The 24,175-nt window shown below is 43.9% G+C and overlaps 2 protein-coding genes across 3 annotated transcripts; both read left to right on the plus strand.

The window, feature by feature from the left end:
• The first annotated feature begins 1,763 nt into the window (after positions 1–1,763).
• MYSM1 (Myb like, SWIRM and MPN domains 1) lies at positions 1,764–20,180 on the plus strand. Of its 2 annotated transcripts, none has more exons than XM_030953796.1 (20): positions 1,764–1,847; positions 3,716–3,791; positions 3,985–4,055; positions 4,324–4,401; positions 4,529–4,555; positions 5,071–5,149; positions 5,644–5,742; positions 6,336–7,087; positions 7,921–8,051; positions 8,902–9,005; positions 9,884–9,961; positions 11,015–11,103; positions 11,424–11,478; positions 11,557–11,607; positions 12,412–12,486; positions 13,696–13,884; positions 14,065–14,197; positions 15,980–16,085; positions 16,212–16,269; positions 17,075–20,180. In XM_030953796.1, exons 1-20 carry the CDS (start codon positions 1,789–1,791, stop codon positions 17,231–17,233), a joined length of 2,469 nt encoding a protein of 822 aa, XP_030809656.1. In that variant the 5' UTR covers positions 1,764–1,788; the 3' UTR covers positions 17,234–20,180. The 2 variants fall into 2 exon arrangements, with proteins under 2 accessions (XP_030809656.1, XP_030809657.1); XM_030953797.1 differs by having other exon boundaries at positions 16,215–16,269.
• A 2,739-nt stretch (positions 20,181–22,919) lies between these two features.
• TACSTD2 (tumor associated calcium signal transducer 2) lies at positions 22,920–23,849 on the plus strand. The gene has a single exon (XM_030953811.1). It carries the CDS (start codon positions 22,920–22,922, stop codon positions 23,847–23,849), a length of 930 nt encoding a protein of 309 aa, XP_030809671.1.
• The last annotated feature ends 326 nt before the right edge of the window (positions 23,850–24,175 follow it).

Raw genomic sequence — 24,175 nt, forward strand, 5'->3', positions numbered from 1 at the left:
TTTTGCATTTTTAGATAGAGAGAATAAAACCCATCACATTTGCCATTTATTAATTTCACTTTCATTCCAGCACAAAGACAAAATATGTAGAATAAAAAGGTTGCAACGGAGTTTCTTGGTTCAAAATATTTGTATTGATATGACAACACAAATATAAACAGAAACACTTTCTGAATCAACAGAAAGTTCTCTGGGGTTATTTCCCTAATAATGATAATCAACACTTACACTTCTCCTCAGATTACAAGCCATGTTACCACAAACACCCAAATACCTTTTGAGAAACGAAACACAGATTTAAGAATGCATGAGACTAAAGCTGATCTTTTGTTATCAATAAAACAACACCTTAACCTGACCCTTGCACTGTCTGGTGAAGGAACAGACATGACCACAAACTTGAAGGACATAGGGGCACAGAGCACATGTGGGCTCAGAGGATCGCAGAACCATTTAGGATGGAAAAGACCATCCAGTCCAACCTGTGAGCAATCATCACCTTGTCAACCAGAACACTAAATACCACGTCCAGTCTTCTCTTAAACACCTCCAGGGATGGGGACCCCATCACCAACCTGGGCAGAAAAATTTTTCCTAATATCCAATCTAAACCTCCCCTGGTGCAACCTGAGGCCGTTTCCTCTTGTTCTACCCCTTGTTCCTTGGGAGCTGAGCCTGATCCCCAGATAACCCTCCTGAGACGGAGATGTGGAGAGAGAAAAGGTCCCCCCAAGTCTCCTTTTCTCCAGGCTGAGCACCCGAGCCACTCCTCACACTTGTGCTGAGGCCCTTCCCCAGCACTGCACACCCCCAGCCCCTCCTTGTCCTTCTCGCAGTGAGGGGCCCAGACCCGCACACATATCTGAGGGTGCCCCTCACCACTGTGTGCTGCAGCACCCACATCTCTGAGGGTGCCGCTCACCAGTGTGTGCTGCGGGGCCCACATCTCTGAGGGTGCCCCTCACCACTGTGTGCTGCAGCACCCACATCTCTGAGTGTGCCCCTCACCAGTGCGTGCTGCAGCATCCATATCTGAGGGTGCCCTCACCAGTGCGTGCTGCAGCATCCATATCTGAGGGTGCCCTCACCAGTGCGTGCTGCAGCACCCACAACTCTGAGGGTGCCCTCACCAGTGCGTGCTGCAGCACCATATCTGAGGGTGCCCTCACCAGTGCGTGCTGCAGCACCCATCTCTGAGGGTGCCCCTCACCACGGTGTGCTGCAGCATCCATATCTGAGGGTGCCCTCACCAGTGTGTGCTGCAGCACCCACATCTCTGAGGGCGCCCCTCACCAGTGCTCCAGCCTCCCACCGCCGGCTCCTGCAACCCCTCAGGCCCCGCCTGACTGTCACCCGCTCTCAGGCCAGCCATGTCCCCTCAGCGGTGGCCATGTCCCCTCGGTCCGGCCATGCTCCCTCAGTTCCCGGCCATGTCCCCTCAGTCCGGCCGTGACGCCTCAGCTCCCGGCCATGTCCCCTCGGTCTGGCCATGCTCCCCCTGTTCCCGGCCATGTCCCCTCAAGTCCGGCCGTGACCCGTCAGCGGCGGCCACCTCCCCTCAGTCCAGGCGTGACCCCCACTTCCCGGCCATGTCCCCTCTAGTCCGTCCAGTTCCCGGCCACGTCCCCTCACTGCCCGGCCCAGTCCCTCAGCCCGCCGCCCGCCCCAGCCGCCCTGCGCTCCGCCTACCCTAGCGCCATCTCCGCCTCCGCCCCTCGGGGCGCTGCTCCCGCCCATCTCGGCGCCGCCGGGTCCGCCCCTTCCCGCGATAGCGCCGGGCCCGCTGTCATGGCGGCGACGGAGGAGCCCGAGGTGGACATCGAGGGGGACCCTGCGGCCGCGCCGGGGTGAGTGAGGGCCGCGAGGGGCTCGCTGCGGCTCGGCCAGCGCGCCCCGTGCCCCGCGGCGGGCGGGGGAGCGTGAGGGGAGAGCCGCTCCTGAGGGGGCGGCCCGGGCCGGGCACTTCCCGCTGCTCCGGGAGAGACCTTGGAATGTCACGGAGTGCCCGTGGAGAGGGGGCAGCGCCGGTGCGGGGCATCATCGGGAAGAGCACTGAGAACGGGGCTGTGATAGCGCTGGTGTGAGGAGAACAGCCGTGATGGGATCCCCCAGAGCCCGGAACGGCGCTGCGGGGCTGCTGGGAGAATCCTTAAAATACCCATGGAGAAGGTGCTGGGTTGTGTAACTCTGTTAGCGAGGGAGGCTCAGGAAGCTGAACGCCCAGAGGGAGGTGCAGAAAACGGGTTCATAGAATGTTAGGGACTGGAAAGGAGATTGAAGATCTTCTAATCCCACCCCCCCTGCCATGAACAGGGATATCTCCCACTAGAGCAGGTTGCTCAAGGCTTTATTCAGTCTGGCTTTGAACGCTGCCAGGGCTTGGGCATCCACAATATCCCTGGGTAACCTGTGCCAGGGCATCACCATCCCCAAGTAAAGAATTTCTTCCTAGTATCTAACCAAATTTTTCCCTCTTTCAGTTCGTTCCTATTAGTCCCTGTCCTATCACAGTTCCTGCAAAGAGTTCCTCTCCAGCTTCCCCGTAGCCCTTCCAGACAGTGGAAGTTTGCTATCAGGTCTCCACACAACCTTTTCCTCTCCAGGCTGAACAGCCCCCCTCCCCAGCCTGTCTTTGTAGGGGAGGTGCTCTTATCAACATCGTGGGCTTGCTCCAACACTTCCATGGCATTATGTTGGGGACCCCAGAGCTGGATGCCGCACCTCACTCCAGGTGAGGTCTCACCAGAGCAAAGCCCTGCTGGCCGTGCTGTTTTGATGCAGCCCAACATTCCAGTGGCTTTCTGGACTTCAGCAAATTCACAGATAAGGGATGCTGAAGTGAGTAGGCAATGACTGCAGTGCCTCAAACCCAGCACTTGCAGGTGCTGGGAGAGACTGAGAGGTTTTTAGCAGAGACACACTGCCCTCAAATAGCCCCTGCCACTGCTGCAGACATGCTGCTGGCAAAGGGGGCTCTTGATCCCACCCTCTCCTGGGTATGCTCAAAAAGAAGCAGGAGTTGTATTGATCTCTGGGCATGGAGACTCATCCTGATGCTTTATCCTATGAAGAGGTGTTTGAAGTGCTGCATGAAGCAGTTCAGAGCAGTAGGTGAGTTTAATTTAGTAGCACTGCAGGGAATATAGGGCTAATTAGTCTTCAGACAAGACAATGTTCTGGAAGTAAGGATTTTTGAAAACAAGTACTTACACAAATTCCTAAGGAGATCTTATACTGCATAAAAATAAAAGGAAGTTGATCATTGATATTAATCAGTGACAGATCTCTATTTACTAGTTATTTACAGAAAAGATTAAATATAAACTAGATGAAGTCTGTATGAGCATGAGATTAAATATTGGGAAGAAACTCTGCCCTGTAAGGGTGGTGAGCCTTGTCCAGGTTGGACAGGGCTTGGAGCAACCTGGTCTGGTGGGAGATGTCCCTGTCCATGGTAGAGGGTTGGAATGAGATGATCTTCCAACCAAACCATTCCCAGATTTTACTCTATGGTTCTAACAACCCTGTGTGACAGGATTCTATTAAACCTTTTGCAAGCAGGAGCTCTCCTCAGCCGGAAAAGCAGTTTGCCTTTACAAGAAAATTCTTTTTCCTTATTGGGGGTAAGATGTAGAAATGTTAAGTGGAGATAATACAACTCAATGACTTTCAATATTAAAAATATAGTGGTTCTGAAGGTTGGAATCTCTTTCAGAGATCATGAAAACACAGCATCAAGCCTGCTGCAGGATCACTATCTTGATTCATCTTGGAGAACTGGCAACAGTCTTGTAAGTATTTTTTTAATCAATGCTGCTTGTAGCAAGGTTATGAGAGCTTCTGTGTGCTCTCTTCCCTCCATGTACATGCTCTTTTAGGTTTTTAACCAGTGCTTCTTCCTTACTTTTACAAACTATTTCTTGTCACTACTCAAGTACAGTGTGACAGAATTGAGATATTAAAATGTGTTTTTGTTGTTTGCAGCCCTGGACGTTGGACAGCAGCATTAGTGAAGAAAACAGGGCTGTCATTGAGAAGATGTTGCTGGAAGAAGAGTATCCTTTTGCTGATTTGGTTTTGTGTTTTCCTGTAGAATGCTAAAAAAATCTCTTATTTCCAAAAGAACTGGACAAATCTTTGCCTGTTAAGGTGACTGAAGCCCTGTCAAATTCTAAGTGGATTGCAGAAATCCTGCTGTAGAAACTGCAGTGTTTGTTTCTACAGCTGGGTAATTCTGAAGCAGTGTAATTTACCTGATTATTGAAATTCTCACATGTACAAATATCTCTGATGCTTTGGAAACTTACTTAATGACTATCTCAGATATTATTTATCTAATAAATCACTTTCTGAAAAAATATGGCTCAGCCAAAAGGAAGTGGAGAAAAGATCTACGAAAAGGTAAGGTCTGGGAAAAATTCTTAGTTAGCAGAGTAGAAATGAAAAGTCCTTCTAAAATCCTTCTTATTTGCTGGATATGCACCAGCAGCACAATTACTAATTTTTATTTTCACTCTTGCGTTTGCAGCCCGCATAAGAAAACTGGAAAAGTCATGTATGTACATTTTAACAACTGAATTGTATTTTTAAGTGTGATGTCTGATTTTGTTAAGTTACCAGATACTATTTTAAAAAAAATTAAAGTTTGTTTTGTTTGGCTGTAAAAAATTATTTAAGAGACCTTTCAACAAAAAGAAATATTGTTGTGTGTAACAAGAGGCTAGACTAAACCAGGTTTTGGGGAGTTTTTTGGTAGCACAGTGGTCTTTATGATAAAAATTTGTTAATTCTAGTTGCCTTTTCACCTGAACTTTTCTGTTGCCTGCTTTGATGTATTTCTGTGCCATTGGTCACTGATAGATACTGAGTTGCCTTGAATCTTCCATCATGGTGGAGAAGCTGATGTGATTCTCAGTATTTTATTTATGAGTCACATTCATGTTTAGAGCAATACTTTGAGTTTTGCTAAAGATGGGAAGTAGTTCTTTTGTCAGAGGGCGCCTTGAGTGACTGGGATTGGAGAATATTTGGATTTGGGAAATCACTGATTTCTGCTTCCTGCATTCCCAGGGTGCGTTCGCCTACAAAATCACCTGGCTGTTCCTTGAAGTGGACATCAGAGGAAAAAGAGCTGTTTGATCAAGGACTGGTGAGTTTGTTTATATATATATAATATTTTAAATTGAATTAATGAGTTTATCTTGAACAGTAAAGTAGTTGACATGAATAAGCATGTATAATCACAATGCTGCATTAGCTATGAGAAGTACAGTATAGTGTGTTCTGAAGGCAAATCAGGTAATAAAGTAAAATCCTTTACTGTTGTAAGGTTTGCAGAGATTATATAGTTGTGCCAATTGTAAAAGGGTTTGCTTTGCCAAGCACAAGGATTCCTTGGGATAACAGGCAGCAGAGTGCCTGAAATGAGTGAAGAAGATACTTCAGTCAAGAGTAACAATAATTCTTACTACTGGATGCAGTTTCCTTCTTTGTAGAACATAAATAGTGAGGTTCTCTACCAAGGCTTTGCTGTAGTGTTTGTGCATTTTAATGAATAATGAGGTTGTGAACTCACTTGACACATGCAGTGCCATGTCTGGGATGTCACAGTTGGGGTCACTTCCATGAGCTTTGTTGTTTCAGGTGAAATTTGGCCGCAGGTGGACGAAAATTGCCAAACTGATCGGCACTCGAACGGTGCTGCAAGTCAAGAGCTATGCTCGGCAGTACTTCAGGAACAAGGTAAATGGAGCATCCCTGGGCTGGCAAAAAGGTGTTTGCCCATGGGTAGCTTGGTTTTAATCTGTCTTTTCAGGGCACTGCTGTCAAAGCAGGAACTTTAATCATTCCCATATTCCGAGAAGTGGAATATCGTTATTTGCAGATTTTAGTGTGAAGTCAGGCCTGATTTCAAATTCCTAGAGTGACCACTGGTTTTATTGCTGGTATAACTAAAAAATAAATGCAGTATAATTGTGGTCCCTTACACTGTTGGTTGTTAGTCTGAAAATACTGGTTTTCTATTACACAGCTCTTTCTGCTGTGTGTTGTAGTTTTAGCTTCAGCCTCATTTGAGATTTCATGGGCTTTAAGAAGGAGTAACTACTTTCTAGGGCTTTTTGACTGGAAATACATGTAAATTTATATTTGGCCTAAAGTATATTTATAATGCTGTGTAAAAGTCAGTTGCAATGGATTAAATTAAATTAAAATGATAAATTGAAGAACAAACACTTCAGAATATCTGCCGTTCAAATAAAACAGTCCTGATTATTTGGGAGGCAGATGATTTTGGCTTGTTTCTCTCTCCTAAAAGTGATTTATATTTTCCTAAGGCAAAAAATGGTGATTCAGAAAAAGAAGAGCAAAGTCAGTGTGGGAGCAGCCTTCCCATGGAAGATGGGGCAGGAATGGAAGCTGGAAACTTGAGAGGCCGTGCAGACCCCAACCTGAACGCGGTGAAAATCGAGAAGCTGTCAGATGATGAGGAAGTGGACATAACTGATGACATGGATGAAATACTCACTCCTGCCTTCCAGCAAGAAACAGGAAAATCTGAATTATCTGTTATCCCAAAAAGTCCAGTTGAAGAAACAAAAGCAGCGGAACAAGGAGGTTTTTCATCTGCTGGCCACAGTTCTGCAACTGCTTTGCCTAAAGAAGATCCTCAGCACACCAGGCCAGAGACAGTGGATGCGTTGGTATTTCCTGCTGTGGCAGCAACGTGTTCCCAGCACCTGAATGGGGATAAATCAGTGAATTTGGATTACCAGCAGTACAACAATCTTGTTGAGAAAGCTGAGCAAAGTGGACCAGTCACATGTCCTGTGCAAGGAACCGATCAGGAGCTCAGTGAGGAGCAAAGAGACCTGGCTGATAATGGATTGCTTTTTCCTTCTCCCTGCCAAGGGGATGAAGATCATCAAGAGGAAGCAGAGGAGCTGAAGCCACCTGATCAAGAAGTGGAGGTTGACAGAAGCATCATTCTGGAAGAAGAGAAGCAGGCTATTCCTGAATTCTTTGAAGGGCGCCAGGCCAAAACACCAGAGCGTTATTTGAAAATCAGGAATTATATTTTGGATCAGTGGTGAGATGCATTAATTTCTTTTACTAAAATAAGTGATTAAGATGTCCTGGTCTGATGTAGTTAAAACACTACTTAGCACTAATAGCTTACTTCTGAATAGAGTGAAATTAATTGTATAGTAGCTTGCCAGTGAAGAGCATTCATTATTAATACTTCTTTTGCATCTTCCTGATTTTTTGGCATTCTGGAAGCTGAGCAATGAAAATACTTTGAAGCATTAAGAAAATGAATGTTCTGTACCAGAACAAGCTGCATTTATTTTGGCTGTGCTATTTCCTTGCCATTTTTGCCATCCTTTGCATAAGAATGGTTTTAACAAATGGTTCCTTAAAATAACCAATGGCATTAATTCCGTAGCCCTGCCTTTACAGAAAGGCAGGAAGAAGCAGTAGTCTGTGCTAGAGCAAATAGTGTTGACCAAAGGAATGCCTCAAATTAAGAATCAGTTGGGAGTGGTGCTTATGCACTTAAATATTTTATATTCCATCTGCACAGGAGTGGTGTAAGGAAACATAGTGACTTGTAGTAGAAGGCTCAAGATAATTTGGTTACCAGTTTTGGTTTGTGCTTGCTTTGAAGCAGAAAGAATTACTGAATTTAACTCTGTCCTCATTCAGTTGTCTTGTACTCTGACAGCTTCTAGTTGCAAAGAGAGACTAAAATTCCATTCGACACCAGAGAAGCGTTGAACTGAGAAGATTCAGTATCAACTTAAAGGAAGGAATAAATGCACAGAGACTGAAAACAAGACCTCAGTTAAAGTCCCCCAATTCCTTCATCCCCCTGTGGTTTGTTCTGCTTTTGACCTGACCAGGTGCTGTGCTTTGTTTTAGGGAGAGATGCAAACCCAAATACCTGAACAAGACCTCGGTGCGGCCCGGCCTGAAGAACTGCGGGGACGTGAACTGCATCGGGCGGATCCACACCTACCTGGAGCTGATAGGAGCCATCAACTTCGGCTGTGGTAAAGATATTTCTGTTAGAACTGTCAATAAAGAGCCTCTTCTGCTGCAGGGCTGAGGGACTGCCCAGCTCTAGGGTGTGCTGCTCACACAGAGCATGCACATTCATCCTTGCTAGGAAGGACCTTCTGACAGATCTTCCCTCATGACTTTGGAAAATCTAGAAGAGCTTATAACCTATTAACAGGATTAGAAATTTTGGGCTTAGACCAAACCTTCTATTTTTTCTTTTTATTTCCCTTTCCTCATGTTTAATGACACACCAGTTGGTGGGATGTCTGTTTTCTTTCATGCTTTTCTCTGTGTCCTGATACCAGCTGTGTCTGAAATTCTGCCCTTCTTCTTATTAGGTAGAATTCAAGTAATTGTTTATTTTCCCACGCTAAGTCATAACTATTTTTTAGATAAACACCAATGCCTTCATCCTCAGGGCTAGTTTTTAAACAATTCAAGTGTTAAAATTAGGTGAACTGTTAAAAGTGAATGTGCATCTCTAACTTGATGTTGGTTTAGAGACTCTGAATGAATTTTGGTTCAAAGCTGAATGACAGTCACCTAGGAGAGGAGCAATGTCCTGCAATTACATTTTGTCCAAAGTAAAGTTACTAAAAATTATTTAGAAAGAAGGAGGAGGAGAATAGGAGGTTTTGTTATTTTAAAAGTGTAGTGGGAGAGGGCTACATCACCACTCAGAATTATGACTATCAAGAGATGTCTTTGCTATGGTTTTGTTTTCTTTCTCCCCTGTGCCATTTGCTGTTGTCACTTACCCATGTCATTCCTCTGTGTGTGGCAGTGCTGAGCAGCCCTGAGCTCTGCTGACACAGGAATTGTCCCCTGTGTGTCCTGCAGAACAGGCCGTGTACAACCGGCCCCAGCCTGCCGACAGGAGCCGCTGCAGGGAGGGCAAGGACACGGTGGAAGCCTATCAGCTGGCCCAGCGCCTGCAGTCCATGGTACAGCCTGGGGGCAGCAGGGACAAGGGCAAAACCCTCCCAGCTTGCATTTAATTGCAAGCCAGGGCACCTCGGGGAATGTCTCCTCTCACTCAGGTTGCAGTTTCCTTAGGGTGCTCTGTGACTTAGGGGTCAGTCTTGGTACAGGTGTCTCACACCCACTCACATGTACCTGAGTACTTCACTCCCAGCTGTTTTGCAGGCCTTCCCCTGCAGCCTGAACCCCCTCTTCCCCATAATTTATTAGCCACGAAATAATGAAGTGCATTGCCGTGTGTGATTACGTTGCTTACATTTCAATACAGTAGGTATATGTTATGGCTTTCTGAGAGCCCTATGCACACAATTAAATGCAGCAGTAACTCATTTATAATTGCATGAATTACCAAGGCCTGCCAGAGTTAATTTTTATATTCACACTTAATGTAGCATTTTTAAGTACTTCACAGCAAAATAAATCAGTTGATGAGAGGAGAACTAAATCAATCTCACTTTAAAAATAATAAATTGAAATGTAAAGAACTGTAGCATACACTAAATGTAAACACACTGAGTTTATAGGTTTGTGTGTTGTCTGAGCATTAATTCAGAGCTGGATATCAGTGCCCTGGTGCTGTCAGGAGTGCTGATATTCCATGGAACACTAATAGGATTTACAGCCTTAAACCCCAGAAACTTTACTGATGATAATTCCTGGGGGATCCTGAACTATTTAATTCTACAGAAATCCAGGGTGTTCTTTATTTTCTGGGAACATGTTGGAGTGTCAGTACCATTCCTGGGGCAGTGGCCTTTTGGACAATGTCCTTTTGGCTGCCTGGATGAAGGAAATGCAGTTTTTCCAGGGTGATTTGACTCATGGTGGTTTCTTGCCTCAGCGCACGAGAAGACGGCGAGTGCGGGACCCGTGGGGAAACTGGTGTGATGCAAAGGATTTGGAAGGACAGACATTTGAGGTAACCCTCCTATGTTTTAACCTTACCTTAAATCATCAGTTCCTGCTGATTGCTGGCAGGTGCTGTTGCATCAAACAGATAAGGGGACAGTTCTGTCATAGGGATTCAACCTCTCTTGTGGAAGTGTAATTTGAAAGTACTGCAGCAGCTGGCATATCTTCATGCTGATTAATACAGCTGCATTTGGGGTTTGCACAGGGGTTTTATGTCCATAAAACTCATTGCCTTGTCTTGTAGGAGATTTCATGACCCGTTGCTTTCAGTTAACTGCCTTTAGGGTAACGGTAGGGGATGGAAGAATAACATTTAAATGTTATTTTGTCAGTCCTGTATGGTGTCCTTGTGCTCATTATGCAGGTGATAATGACTTCCTAATATTAATTCTGCTACTAGCAATATCCCCAGTAATACTGTGGTTTATTAAGTGCTTAAAAAAATCATGCAAGGTTAAATATTTTATGGGAGAATTGGAAAGAAAATGCATGTCTGTTCCTACAGTTACAAATTACATCAAAAGTGAAGAACTATAAACATCCAATTTTCCTGTATACAAAGCCTTCTTTATTTTCAACCTTTCAGTAATTGCCTGTAACAATTACTTCCATAATGGTATCATGCCATACCTATTTTTGAGTAACTGTGGGTTAATAATTCCAACATTCCTGTAAAATACATATTTGGATGGAAATAAAGGTTGAAAGCATCCCTAAGGAGGGGGCATGATAAATTCTGGCCCTGGTTTGTAATGGCAGGTGGTCACACCTGGATTTACACCTGGTTTGTGATCTGGGCTGGGATTTCACTGAATTTGAATGATTTGGAGAGAGAGAATTCGCTTGTCAGGCACCTTGTGGACCTGATCTCAGATTGTCATTCCTTCCACACTGCTTGGTTCTGCCATAGCTGTTACCTCTATCTAGAGTAGTCTTGTAATACACAAATTATATTAAGAGGGCAGGGATATCAAGAATTTATTTTGGGGTGGTTTTGCAGTCAGGGCTGAAAAAGCACTTCAGCCATTGACACATTCAATTTTTTAAAAAATCTTTTCAGCATCTCTCAGCTGAGGAATTAGCAAGAAGGAGAGAGGAAGAAAAACTGAAACCTGCAAAATCTTCTAAAGGTTCAAGACAAATGAAAAGGTATTTGGTCACATCATGTTCAAATATAGATCAGCCAGAAATGGAACAAATGTCCTGTGTAGTGTCAGGCTGGAACCCTGCACAGCATTAATATGTATCCTGGTCTGAAATAGCAGGGATGCTTTTTAGAAGTTCTGTGTTGGAATTCAGGAGTGTGGGAAGTGATATTTTGGTATTTGGTGGAAGCCACCCTATATGTGGGATGAGAAAATCCAGTGAAGAAAACAAGGTTATTCCTCCTCTGCCAATGAGACAGTGGGAAACTTGAAAAGTTTCCTGACTGTCCTACATCTTTAGAGAAATTTTCTTTCATTTTATAGTTCCTTTGATCCCTTTCAGCTGATACCATGCTGTTTGTTCACGGAAGAAAAGCAGGTATGTACCTCTGAGTGAATTACTGAGAAGGCTCCATTGCTGGGGTTACTTTTCTTATCAGTGTGTTTATCATTTCAGGAGCCCTTTCAGGTGAAAGTGTCTTCTGAAGCACTTTTAATAATGGATTTGGTGAGCATTAAGTTTTATCTTTCAAAAAGCTGTGATGTGTATGCTGTGGGTTTGGTTCTTGTTTTTAATGAGCAACATAACAAGTCCAAGAAAATAAAACAGAGAAGCTGTGGCTGCCCCATCCCTGGAAGTATTCAAGGCCAGGTTGGGTGGAGCTCTGCCCATGACAGGGAGGATAATGAGATAATCATTAACGTTCCTTTCAACCCAAACCATTCTGTGATTTCTTTCCAGTCAGACCTAGAAGTGAGAATCTAGTATTAAATAAAGCCCCTAAAATGAATGGGTTTGGTATTGTGCTTAATACACAACTATTGACCTTCTAGAAAAACTAATAAGAACTTCGCTACTTTATTGAGAGCTTTACTACTTACTACTCTCTGTCATAATTTAAATCTCATTTGCTTAAAGCTACTTTCTGAAACAGAGTGCCCTTCTAAATTCTATGGCTTCATTTTCTCCCAGTCTGGGAATTGATTTTGTGTTTGCAAAGCAATGTGTGGGTTTTTTTCAAGAATAACAGGCTGTACCAAAATGTGTGCAGTCGTTCAGCACTGCCCAGGCTGCAGTTTTTGAACTTCCATGCACATTGCCTTGTGTATGGAAGTGTTGCATTCTTGCACTACATCTGTGGTGTGTATATAATAAACAAATTCAGTCTTTTCTGTTTGCTTTAAATGGAAGTACTGGGTGTTTGAGAGTCTTGAGTTGTCTTGAGTTTTCCTTCTGCATATCCTTGAGAAGTCACTGCCTTGTGAGAAATCCCACAACTTGGACTTTCCTACTTGTTTGATCTCATTCCAGCACTCTCACGTGTCTCTGGCAGAAGTGATTGGGCTGCTTGGTGGAAAGTACTCTGAAGCTGATAAAATTGTGGAAGTAAGTGTTTGTCGTTTCACATTTTCTCTACAATATTGAAACTGAAATGATCATAGTTAAAATTTGAATAGATGTAACTTATTTCTAAAAGGTGATTAATTAAATAAATTGAAGTTCATTACTGTAGTCTTGAAATATGAGAGTTAAGCTTACATTCAAGTGTCAACTGCATCATGAGGAAGATCTGGTAAATGCCTCTTAAAACTCTCTTAAGTTTTCTGTAACTTATTTACAGAATTCACAGAATCACCAGGTTGGAAGAGGCTTTCAAGATCATCAAGTCCAACCCATGCCATAACACAACTAAACTATGGCACCCAGTGCCACATCCAGGCTTTTTTCAAACACACCCAGGGACGGTGACTCCACCACCTCCCCGGGCAGCCCATTCCAGAACTTTATCACTCTTTCTGTAAGAAACTTTTTCCTAATATCCAACCTAAATTTCCCTTGCTGCAGCTTGAGACTGTGTCCTCTGATTCTGTCAGTGCCACCTGGAGAAAGAGACCACCTGACTACAACCACCTTTCAGGGAGTTGTAGAGAGTGATAAGGTTACCCCTGAGTCTCCTTTTCTCCAGGCTGAGCACCCCCAGCTCCCTCAGGGGTTCCTCACAGGGCTTGTGTTCCAAGCCCCTCACCAGCCTCATTGCCTCCTCTGGACACACTCAAGTGTCTCAATGTCCTTCCCAACCTGAGGGGCCAAAGCTGGACACAGCACTCCTGGTGTGCCCTCACCAGGGCCAAGCACAGGGGCAGAATGACCTCCCTGCTCCTGCTGGCCACACCATTCCTGATCCAGGCCAGGATGCCATTGGCCTTCTTGGCCCCCAGAGCACACTGCTGGCTCATGTTCAGCTGGCTGTCAACCAATACCCCCAGGTCCCTTTCTGCCTGGGCCTGTCCAGCCACACCATCCAAACAGGATCTTTTCCTTTCTTGAACAGTTAAGGACATAGCACATAAAATTTGCTGTATTGCAAGTGATGATCAGATATTCTGCTCTTTTCCTGACATGGATTTGAGGAAAATTCCCCTGATAACAGGGGGGATGGTGTGGCTGGACAGGCTCTGGCAGAAAGGGACCTGCTGGGGTACCTGTAGCACTGCAGAGGGTTATTCTGGGCAAAATGCAGGACTGGGCCACAGTAACCCCCTGCACCCTGAAGGAGGCTCCTTGCACTGGTGCAGCCAGAGGTTCTTTCCCCAGGTGCGTGCGGCAGAGCCGTGTAACAGCCTGAGCACAGGCCTGCAGTGTGAGATGGACCCCGTGTCCCAGACCCAGGCCTCGGAGTCGCTGGCAGCCCGGGGCTTCCAGGTGATCGGCTGGTACCACTCCCACCCCGCCTTCGAGCCCAGCCCCTCCATCCGCGACATCGACACGCAGGCCAAGTACCAGGTACAGCAGAGACACACCAAACACCCAGCAGCCTAAAGCCTCCTTGGACTTTGCACTGTTGCACCAATGTATCTTCCAACAGCTCAGCGTGGATTGACATAAAAGCTGTTCTTTAGGTTTCAGCTTTGCTGTTCTGAATAAGACTGGATTTTTGTATGTGGTGTTTTTGGTGTTTTTTAGAGCTATTTCTCCAGGGGTGGTGCCATGTTCATCGGGATGATCATAAGCCCTTACAACAGGAATAATCCTCTTCCCTATTCCCAGATCACCTGTCTGGTCATTAGTGATGAGATCAGTTCTGATGGTTCCTATCGTAAGTACCCCTGTTTAATCCAGTGTTTTAATTCTCCTTTTCCTTTTGGGTGTTAAGGGCAAGGTGTCTGGTTTTGAACCTGAGAAATCAGTATTAATGTATTTATACTGGTATTATGATGGCATTATATGAATGGTGTCATTTATAATGGTAACATGTGCTGGATAAACCCAGGAATTTCACTGAGGGAATAAACCTGTGGGTTGTCTGTGCTGTCTGGACAGGAATATACAACTATAAATACATACAAGATTGATCTTCTGCGTTAGTAGTTCCCACAATTCCTGAAAGAAGTGAAAGGGTTGGGACACAGGTCCCTGTTATTTACATACAGAATCCATGTGAACAGCTTAGAAACTGTTTCCCATGTCTTACTTGGCCTTTGCTGCGTTACAACATTCTGAACAGATTCTCTGCTCAAGGAGACAGAAGTAAATAGCAAAGGATTGGCTGCTACGGTGGCAAAAAATCCTTAATTTTTGAGTAACGTGGCATTCAGCAGGTCAGAGGATCAAAGAAATGTGCCAGCTGTCCAGGGGAGCACAAGGCATGAAAGCTGAAATGGTGCTGGCATGAACCCCCACCTAAGGGAACAAATTCCTGATTAAAAATATCATTGGCATTTCGTGAAAACAGAATCTTTTCCTTTCTTGAACAGTTAAGGACATAGCACATAAAATTTGCTGTATTGCAAGTGATGATCAGATCTTCTGCTCTTTTCCTGACACAGATTAGATGAAAATTCCCCTGATAACAGTAGATGGTAGAGGTAGCTGCCCGTTCCCTCTCCTCTTCCCTCTATTTATAAAGTCCTGGTTTTTGCATCCACACTTCAAGGTTTCCAGTTCTCTTGGCACAGCTGTAGCCAAGGCCTTGTGAGCCCACAGTTCCCTCTGTTTTTTCCAGTGGAAGCAGACAAGGGAGCCTCCCTGCAGTCCTGGGGCAGGGGCAGCAGTGGCCACATCTGTGCCCCAGTTCCTGTTTACCACCCTGAGACTCCTGCACTTTTATCCTCTTCTCCCACACATCCCACCTTTGTGGGGGGGAGTTAAAATACTGACAAACTCTATTGCCCTGAGAAGTAGACATTTTTGTAGTCAAGTGCATTTTCTGTCAGAGGATTTCAGATTTCTGTTTAGTTGCTGAAATCAAGGTTTTACAAAATGCCATCTCCTCTGGCTCTTTGGAAATGATTTACTGAAATGTACAGTCTCTTTCTTGCTCCCTGATTTTTGGTAAACTAACTGTGTCAGGCAAATAAGTTTTTGGTGATTCTTTTACAATATTTTCTAGAGTTCTCTTCCCCCACCTGCAATAAACTAGAAGAATTTCTTCAATTCTGAGCAAATTTCCTTTGAAATTGAGAACAATAGTCAGCACTTCACCATCAGCCCATTCATACTGAAAAACCAAACCTTTTTTATTAATTTAATAACCATATAACTCTTAGACTACAAAAGTGCAACTAAGTTAGAAACACTCAATTCATTTTTTCATTTCTGGATTTGCTGTAGATTTCTGTCCTTCCTTATGGAATGAGAATAGGCAAGGACAGGGAGCAGAACAGATTTGTTCCTACTCCCACCAGAATTAAATTTGGAATCCAAAACACGTCATCCTTTAACCTCCTTAATGTTGTCAAGTAACAGAACTACAGGCTTCTGCAGGCAGTAATAAATGAGGAACAGTTATGGGGAGGGAAGGGATTGCACCTAACTGAACAGGAAAAGAAACAGTGCAGTGTAGCAGAAACACTGAATAATGATCTTCAATTGGTTACAGGCCTGCCCTACAAATTTGAAATGGAACAGATGTTGGAGGAGCCTCAGTGGGAATTAGTATTTGAAAAAACAAGGTGGATAATTGAGAAATACAGATTTTGCCACAGGTTTGTGTCCACTTCTGTTACAAACAGCCAGGTTGGAATTTTTATACATTTATTGTTACGTTTCAGTCAAGACTGATCAATCATGGCTGCTTTCTCCAGCACTCCTGTTTGTTTTTCTTCCAACAGCAGCGTCCCCATGGATAAAATTTTTCATAGAGATTCTGACCTGACTTGTTTGCAGAAAGTAAGTTTTCTTCTCTGAACTTTTTTATGGTAGATTTTTTTTTTAAATCCAAATCTGTTTCATGTCAGAAGTCACCTGAAGTTACACTTTTGCAAATCAGAGATGTAAATTAATGACAATAAATTATTTTTGTGGCACAGCTTATTTACTTACGGTGAAAATAAAGCTCCTCCTCTCAGAGAGGTTGGAGGTGTGGTTATGTGCAGACACCAAGTTTGACCCTCAGTTTGGAGAGGAGTTAATGGCAATTAATTACTCAGGTCTCTCCTCAGCATTTTGTGTGCTTTCAGTGTCAAGACCTGCACATGTCTCAAGAGCAGATTTGGCCTTCCTGGTCCTTTGTTCCATCAGTAAAATAATGCTGTGCCATGTTTGTCATGGATAAGTAGGAACTTTTAATTTTCCAGTCAGTGTAGTCACTGCTCTGGAGCTCTGACTAGTGGCAGCTGTACCATTATGGTACAAACAAGACAGAAACTCTGCCCAAAGCAAAAGACATAAAAAGAAAACTTGCACACAGTAATTGCACACATTGATTTTTTTTTTTTTTTTCCTCTCAATGCATCTTTGCTTATAAAGTGTAAATCTAAATTTGAGTTGGTAGAATGCTCTGAAATGTAGTTGTTGGGTAATTGGTTTTAAAGACTTGGGTTTAGATTACCCTCTTCCTTTTAAATTTATAATGTACAAGCACTTTTTGTAGTGCTTATCCTAAATAAATAAATAAAAATCTCTTTGCAATATTTATCACGTAAAAGAGGGGGGAAATGACAATTTAAAACAGATTTCCTTTTCTTTTGCCTAGCTTTTGGAGTGCATGAGGAAGACTTTGGGCAAGGTAACAAACTGCCTCATTGCTGAAGAGTTCTTGACTCAGATAGAAAACTTATTCCTTTCCACATACAAGAGTGAAAAAGATGCCGAAGGAAGCGAGAATGAACGTTCACAAGAATTGCCAGTGTGATGGCTTTGGAATTTTGATTTCATTTTTTAATTGCTTCCCCTCCTCTCCATTATGTCAACTCTTCCAGAATTGTTATCCCTTTTAGTAGTGACTGTTAAGAATCCAGTGTCATCTCATTGTTGTTGTTTAAAAACATTTTGAAAGCTCCTAGTGTGTGACCTGTGTGCCTGAGGAATGCTCAGTGCTGATGAGTGCCATGGAGCTAATGATTGACCAGCCTGGTGTTTGGGAAGGAGGACGCCCTGTCAAGAATGCTGTGCATCAGTCTGCAAGGAGAGCTCGTCCTCTCTCAAGTCTTTCAGTTTAGGAATTTTCTGTAATGATTTTATCTACAAGTGCACCTGTAGCTCAGAATGGATTTGTTCCTTTGCTTTAGGGAGTGTAAGTTTGAATGAGTTCACAAAAGGGAAACTTAAGTGAAATGGGAGTTTTGTAGCTTAAAGTTTCCTGGTGTCCAGAAAGAAGTTTCATCCAGTTGTAGCAAAATACATCACCCAATTTCTATTTTTACTATTATTTTTCATATTACTTTTCCCCATTGATTTTGATGGTCAAGTAGCTTTTTTGGCATATTCTTTGCCATCCTTCTTCTGTATTGGGCAGAAAAAGCTGATGGGTTTCGTGACTTCTCAGTAGTGGCTGTGCTTGTTTCCAGTGGAAATGATAACTCCTGTCTTACTACAGGTTACCTCTTTCTGACCTTCCATTCTACAGGGAGGTTTTATGTTGTTCTCTAGATCATTGTGGTTTGTCCACTTCTAATTGCCACTGTTTCCTGTGGAAACCAGAGCTCCTGATTGATGGCAAACTGAGTGTAACAAGCAGAAAAGGATTTGTGTTTTTGAAGAAAAATAATCCCCACTTTTATATTCAGTCTTCTCTATAATGTACAGTTCAATAGAAAAACACTTGTTTATATCAGTTCCTCAGTTATGATTTCATACAGGTATATATTTAGATAAATCAGTCACAAATTGATCTTGATTGAGAAGTTTCCTGATTGCAACTTGGAAATGTTTCATGAGCTGTATCACTGTGAATCTTTTTAGAAAAAATGTGCTTTAAATGTTGCTTTCTAAATACTAAGGAAACTTGACTTGTCTACAGGTATTACTATTTCTACATGTTTATCTTGGGCAGAGTTTCTCATAGAGGCCTAAAATATATTTGAAAGTTTCAAGCAAGACTTGGAGTTTATATCTAGAGGGGAGACAATGGACCCAATTTTTATTTTAAGAAAATATGTGTGTATATATATATATATATAGTTCTACATAACATAAATGGAATTTTGAGATTTTATATGTTTCAACTTTTTGTTTGTATAAAGAGTTTGAAAAGCTTTAAAATCATAGAGTTGCATCCCAAGGAGGGAACTACTTCACGGGAAGTTAATGTTATATTTTTATCAGGCCTCATGAGTCTCTCTGTCACTAAGGGGAAGGAGCAGAACCTGAGCAGATGAAAATGTAAGCCCTTGAAACTCAGTGATTTTCCCACATTTAAGAGCTGTGGACTCAAAAGTACTGGTGGGTGTGGTGTGCTCTCTCTATGTTCAGATGTGCTGGTACACAGCTGTAGGTCCCACTACTGTGTGTAATTTACCACTTGGTGTATCCATCTCTCTGTGGCCTGTTGGCTCAGTCTGCATCACTGTCATCTCTGGGGCTTCCTGACCACCACTATTGCAAGGATTCCTGGCTGAGCTGCACTCCCGGTGGGAGAGCATTCCTCTGTGTTGTGTTGCAGTTTTGCAGTTTTCTGGAAAATCTCCCAATGTCCTGACAGTTCCAATTAGAGCTGATGGGAGGAGAATTTTGAATCTCTACTGTCAGAGCACCATGAAGTAGATACTGCTCATGTTCCACACCCTATTCCCAGCCCTTTAGGGATGAGTCAGGATTACCCAGGTAGTGCTGACAATGTCCTGGCTGCTTCCCTCTTTAGTGATCACTGAGGTAAAGTCACACAGTTGTATTGTTGTATTCAGCAGTGGTGTCATGTAAGGAAATTTGAGGAACCCAGACTTCTGAAGTGATTTTTCGGAGGACATGGGGCAGGATTGAGCCCTTGCTATGCACATAAAAGCTCCAGAATTCCCAAGTGTTTGTTGCAGGGTGGTGTGGGAGAAAATACAATGCTTGTACTATCATGATCCAGTCTAGCACACAGAATTCTGTAGGAATTGGAAAGAGCACAGTTGTGATGCTGAGTAATGATTTTGTTGACAGGAGGCAGGGTAAGAAAATAAACTAACCTACTTTTCATCATTTAGTTTCACTGAGTGGTTAATGATACGAGTTTGGAAGTTGCATGCTTCCCAGGAAATAAAAACTTGTTTAACTCATATACCAGTTCTACCAAACACATTGTAGGCATGAAAATTTTGTATTAAAAGCTTTGTTTCCCCATCCAGGCTTTGTTTCAGTGGACCTGTGCAGACTGATCTGCTGTTTCTTTCCACAGGACCAGTGTTACACCTTACCAAGTTGTTGCTCAGGACATGAGAAATTGTTGAGTAGGGGGTGGAATGGTACACTTAAAACTGGAATTCCAACAGGTTAGGAAATGAAAAAAGAAATTAACAAAAAACCCACAAAATAAACCCAAACAACCCCTCCCAAGATGTCACTTCTGGCAAATACCCTTATGGGCATTTGTTGGCTGAATCATGTTTTACTCTCCCAGTTACCAGCAGTGCTGCCTCACAGGGACACAGATCTTGTATGCAAGGGGAGGTAACATCCCTAATTTTATTTTTTTTAAACTAACCAACCTGCTAAAACCAATTCTGTTGAAAAAACCAAAATCCATAACCAAGTAAAAAGTTAATGCTGTTGCCATTGATATTCATTCAGGACTTTTTTCCTTTGCTTGCTTCTCTGCTATTGCTGCCTGATGACAGACAAGAGTCTACTAATAAAGGCTGCACATGCAATACCCAGAACGATGTGTCTGTATTTGTAACATCTTGTCTCCGAGCCGGGCATGGAATGTCTTTGTGCCGTGTCGGTGGCACTGACCGAGTGCCAGAGTAAAGCTGGGTTCCAGCAGAGGGAGCTTTGTCACAGCTGCTGCGGGAGTGGTCCGGAACTCGGAGCGAAACTCTTCTTCCAGTGTGTTTAGTAAACTTGCGCCAGGGAGCGCATCCGGGCAGGAGTGCCTCGCCAGGGAGGTGTTTCCCTCCTTGTTTTACAGCCGCTGTGCTTTAGTCTCCCTCAGGAGATGATCCAGGGATGCTGAGGCAGGGATGCTGGGATGGTAGCCCAGTGTTCGGCACACACGCCACAGTCCTGAATGAGCAGTGTGAGGGGTTGGCAGGGGCACATCCTGGAGGAAAGATCCCTTTCCATCAGCCACATTCCCTCCCCCGATCCGATCCAGGTGTGCTGGTTCCTGCTCTGTTACCAGATTCCTTCTGCTGTGCTGCAGAGAATCCACTCTGCTGGGCAGGGCTGAGCCATGAGGGCAGGGTGGCTGTAGGGGCAAGAGAGGCTGTGGAGGAGGACAGTGCACCCCAAAAAGAGGGTGTGGCACAGCTGAGCACCCCAAAAAGAGGGCGTGGCACAGCAGCGCACCCCGAGTGTCTGCACAGGAGGGAGAGGTGCTGTGCTGGTGCTGTCCATCCCCAAGGAAGTGAGGGATAAGGACCTCATCCATCCCCACGGGAAGCAGCCAGTGGTTTAACATCCCAGTGAACACTGTAATCACATGTGATGCTGGACAAAGTATTTAATGGCCTAGATAAAAGTATTCGGGTTGTTTAATTGCTGCTTTACATAGACCTACTGCCCTACTTTTACAAGGTTTAGAATTGTGCTGAGAAATTGTTTCCATGGAAGCAGAGATCACTAAAGAAATAATGCACTTCACATTTCCTACAGGATTATTCCTTTAACAGCCTGCTGTTCTAAATAATTAACTCTTGTAGTACTGTTGCAGCTTAGCATGGATTAAAAGAAATAATACTTTTTTGGTGTCATAGAGGCATTACATTTTAAAAAAATATATAAATATATATAAGTAGTTGGAGATATATATATATATATATATGTCGTTGGAGATGCATATATATGTGGAAAAACTTCTCTTTAAAGTAAGTCCGTTCCTTCCTTATTTTCAGAGGGGAAAATCCACCAGTAAAAGAAAAAGTCAATGAAGAAGTGCACTTTTATTTTGAACTATATTTCACATTTGGCATTTAAATAATGAGAAATAAAATATAGACAAGATATGAGGAGGTAGGTGATAGTTAAATGGATTTTGACTTTGAAGGAGGGATGTGAAAATTAAAAGGAAAAAGGACATTATTGTAGTGTGGGTAAATGAATGACTTAGAAAAGGGAAAAGAGTTGCTAAACTATTATAGAATCATCAACATGACAAATTGACTTACCTGGCAGTTTTAATAATAGTTTTAGCTGTAAATCTCAATTATTTTCCAAGAAAGCTACTGCAGTTATTATTACCTGAAGGAATATCCAGATTGTGTCCTGCTTTGGCAGAGGGTATTTACATCCCATTTCCATGTGGAGCTCTGATTTTACACCTATCCCCTGGCAGGCAGGGTCCTTCCCAGCGTGCACAGAGCCACGAGTGCAGGAGCTGGCAGGCACTGGAAGTGGGGCAGTGCTCAGGTGAGCAGCACACAGGTAGGAGCTGACTGCAAGGCACGTGGCTGGGAGTGCAGTGCACACACTGCTCTGTGGTCATTACTGGTCTCAAAATAATGATTTGTAAAGAGTCTGACAGGGTTTGACAAATCAGATGAATGGGACTGACTTAATTCAAACTGGAAAATCTTTGTCAGCTGCTGCCAAAGCACATGGAAATGGTAAGACAGGTTTGTAGATCACAGGGAGAGTTGGGAGCCACTGGAGTGTTCTGTGAAAGGCATTATTAAAATTCAGATTGAAAAATTTCTTAAGAAATAACAAACAACTTTGTAAGGGCAACATAAACATGAAAATCAGTATTCCTAGTGCTGCCTTGGGACGAGCATGTTCCAAAGGGAAGGTGGGAGAGAAGTTTTCCATGCTGGAAAATGAGGGTGATTTCTGCAGGAGAGCAGCCATCAACCTGGTCATCTGTGGTTCCTCTTGGAACAGCAGATGCCCCAGGCAGCAACCATCAAACTCCCAAAGGCTTTATTTAATAAAGCTATGAAAGTAGAAAGTCCAAAAATGATAAGAATCTAGATAATGGAATGACAGAGATGCTGTGCAGTGAAAGACACAGGAACAACCATGATGGAAGTGGAGGAGTAGGATTTCCTGCAGAAGTGGAAGAAACTCCTTAAACAGCCATTTGCATACAGTCCATACAAAATCTAAATAAGGAAAAGGACCAGCTGCTTGTCTTTAATCCATAACGGAAGCCCATGGCAGGAGCTTGGCTGCTGTCTCTTTTCTTCCCTGTTGTTTCCTCATCAAGCAGGAGCGAGGGAGGCAGCTGGAGGCAGATGCCACTCCCTGAGAACTAACAGGGAGCTGGGAAGCTGTTGACTGGGATTTGGGAAGGAGATGGCAGTTGTTTTGGAAGAAGAACCTGTTTGGTGGGTCTGATTTGAATCAATAAAGGGAGCAGCACGCCAGTGTGTAGGAATGAGCAGCCTCCATCAGTGGATTAAAGCTTTGGATGCTGCCTGCTGTCGCTCAGGACTTTATCTGTGCTTTTCTCCTGCACTATGGAGCCTCTGTTTGGGGTTGTGCTGGGTTTGATTCTGGCATTCGCTTCACCAGCCCACGACAGCTGTACCTGTGCGACCAACAAGTGGGCAGTGTGTGCCCAGGATGGCCTAGGGAACTGCACCTGCAGGCTGGCAGGTTCAGATCACCCTGTAGACTGCTCAACCCTGACTTCTAAATGCTTCCTGATGAAGGCAGAAATGATCCCCCTGAAGGAGAAGCGCCTCTGGAGACCTCCCCAGGGGCTGTCAGACAGCGATGGCATGTACAACCCCGACTGCGAGGACAGCGGTGTGTTTAAGGCCAGGCAGTGCAACCAGTCCAGCACCTGCTGGTGCGTGAACACGGCGGGCGTGCGCAGGACCGAGAAGGGAGGCAGCAGCCTGAGCTGCAGCGAGCTGGTCCGGACCAGGTGGATCTACATTGAGCTGACACACAAGAGGAGCTCCAGCGCCTTCGCTGTTCCCGACGTGGCCAAGGCCCTGACGCAGCTGTTTGAGAGCAGGTACAAGCTGCACCCCAAGTACATTGCGGCCATCAAGTACGACCCCCCCCTCATCCAAATCCGCCTGGACCAGAACAAGAAACCCAGGTGGGATGTAGATATAGCTGACGTGGCCTATTACTTTGAAAAAGACGTGAACAATGACTCCGTGTTTCCATCTAACAGCAAATTAACTGTCTTGGTCAATGGAGATGCTCTGGCTATTGAGAAGCTGGGGATTTACTATGTGGATGAAAAGCCCCCAGAGTTCTCCATGAGGCAGCTGGCAGCTGGCATTGGTGCTGTGGTCACCGTGGTGCTCCTCACGGCTGGCATCGGCATCGCTGTGCTGCTCATCCTCAGGTGGCTGCGCACAAGGACATATAAAAAATTTGAGTGTAAAGAAATGAGGGAAATTAAAGCCCCAAGCTTAGAGCTGCCCTGAGCTGAAAGAAGAACGGCAACTACAGGAAGAAAAGGAAAAAAAGGCACAAAATACAAAGAACAGACTTGGTATATGTGATGGATTTGGAGGTTTTTTCCTTCCTACAGGAATTTGTACAGTGAATGTTCTAAATTATTCTTGTTTAGTAAGAATAAATTTTTGGGGTATAAATGATTTTGGGAGTCAGTTACCTAAATATTTTAAATGACTCCTGCTTTGGAGGGTAAGAAAACTGTTACAGCTGTCTATTTAACATAACACAGAAGGCTTTCACTCCTGCTGCAGGCCTGGCTCAGATTGCTTAAATACTTAAATACTCTGTGGGG

This window comes from Camarhynchus parvulus, chromosome 8 (genome assembly GCF_901933205.1).
Source record: "Camarhynchus parvulus chromosome 8, STF_HiC, whole genome shotgun sequence".
Taxonomy (NCBI): domain Eukaryota; kingdom Metazoa; phylum Chordata; class Aves; order Passeriformes; family Thraupidae; genus Camarhynchus; species Camarhynchus parvulus.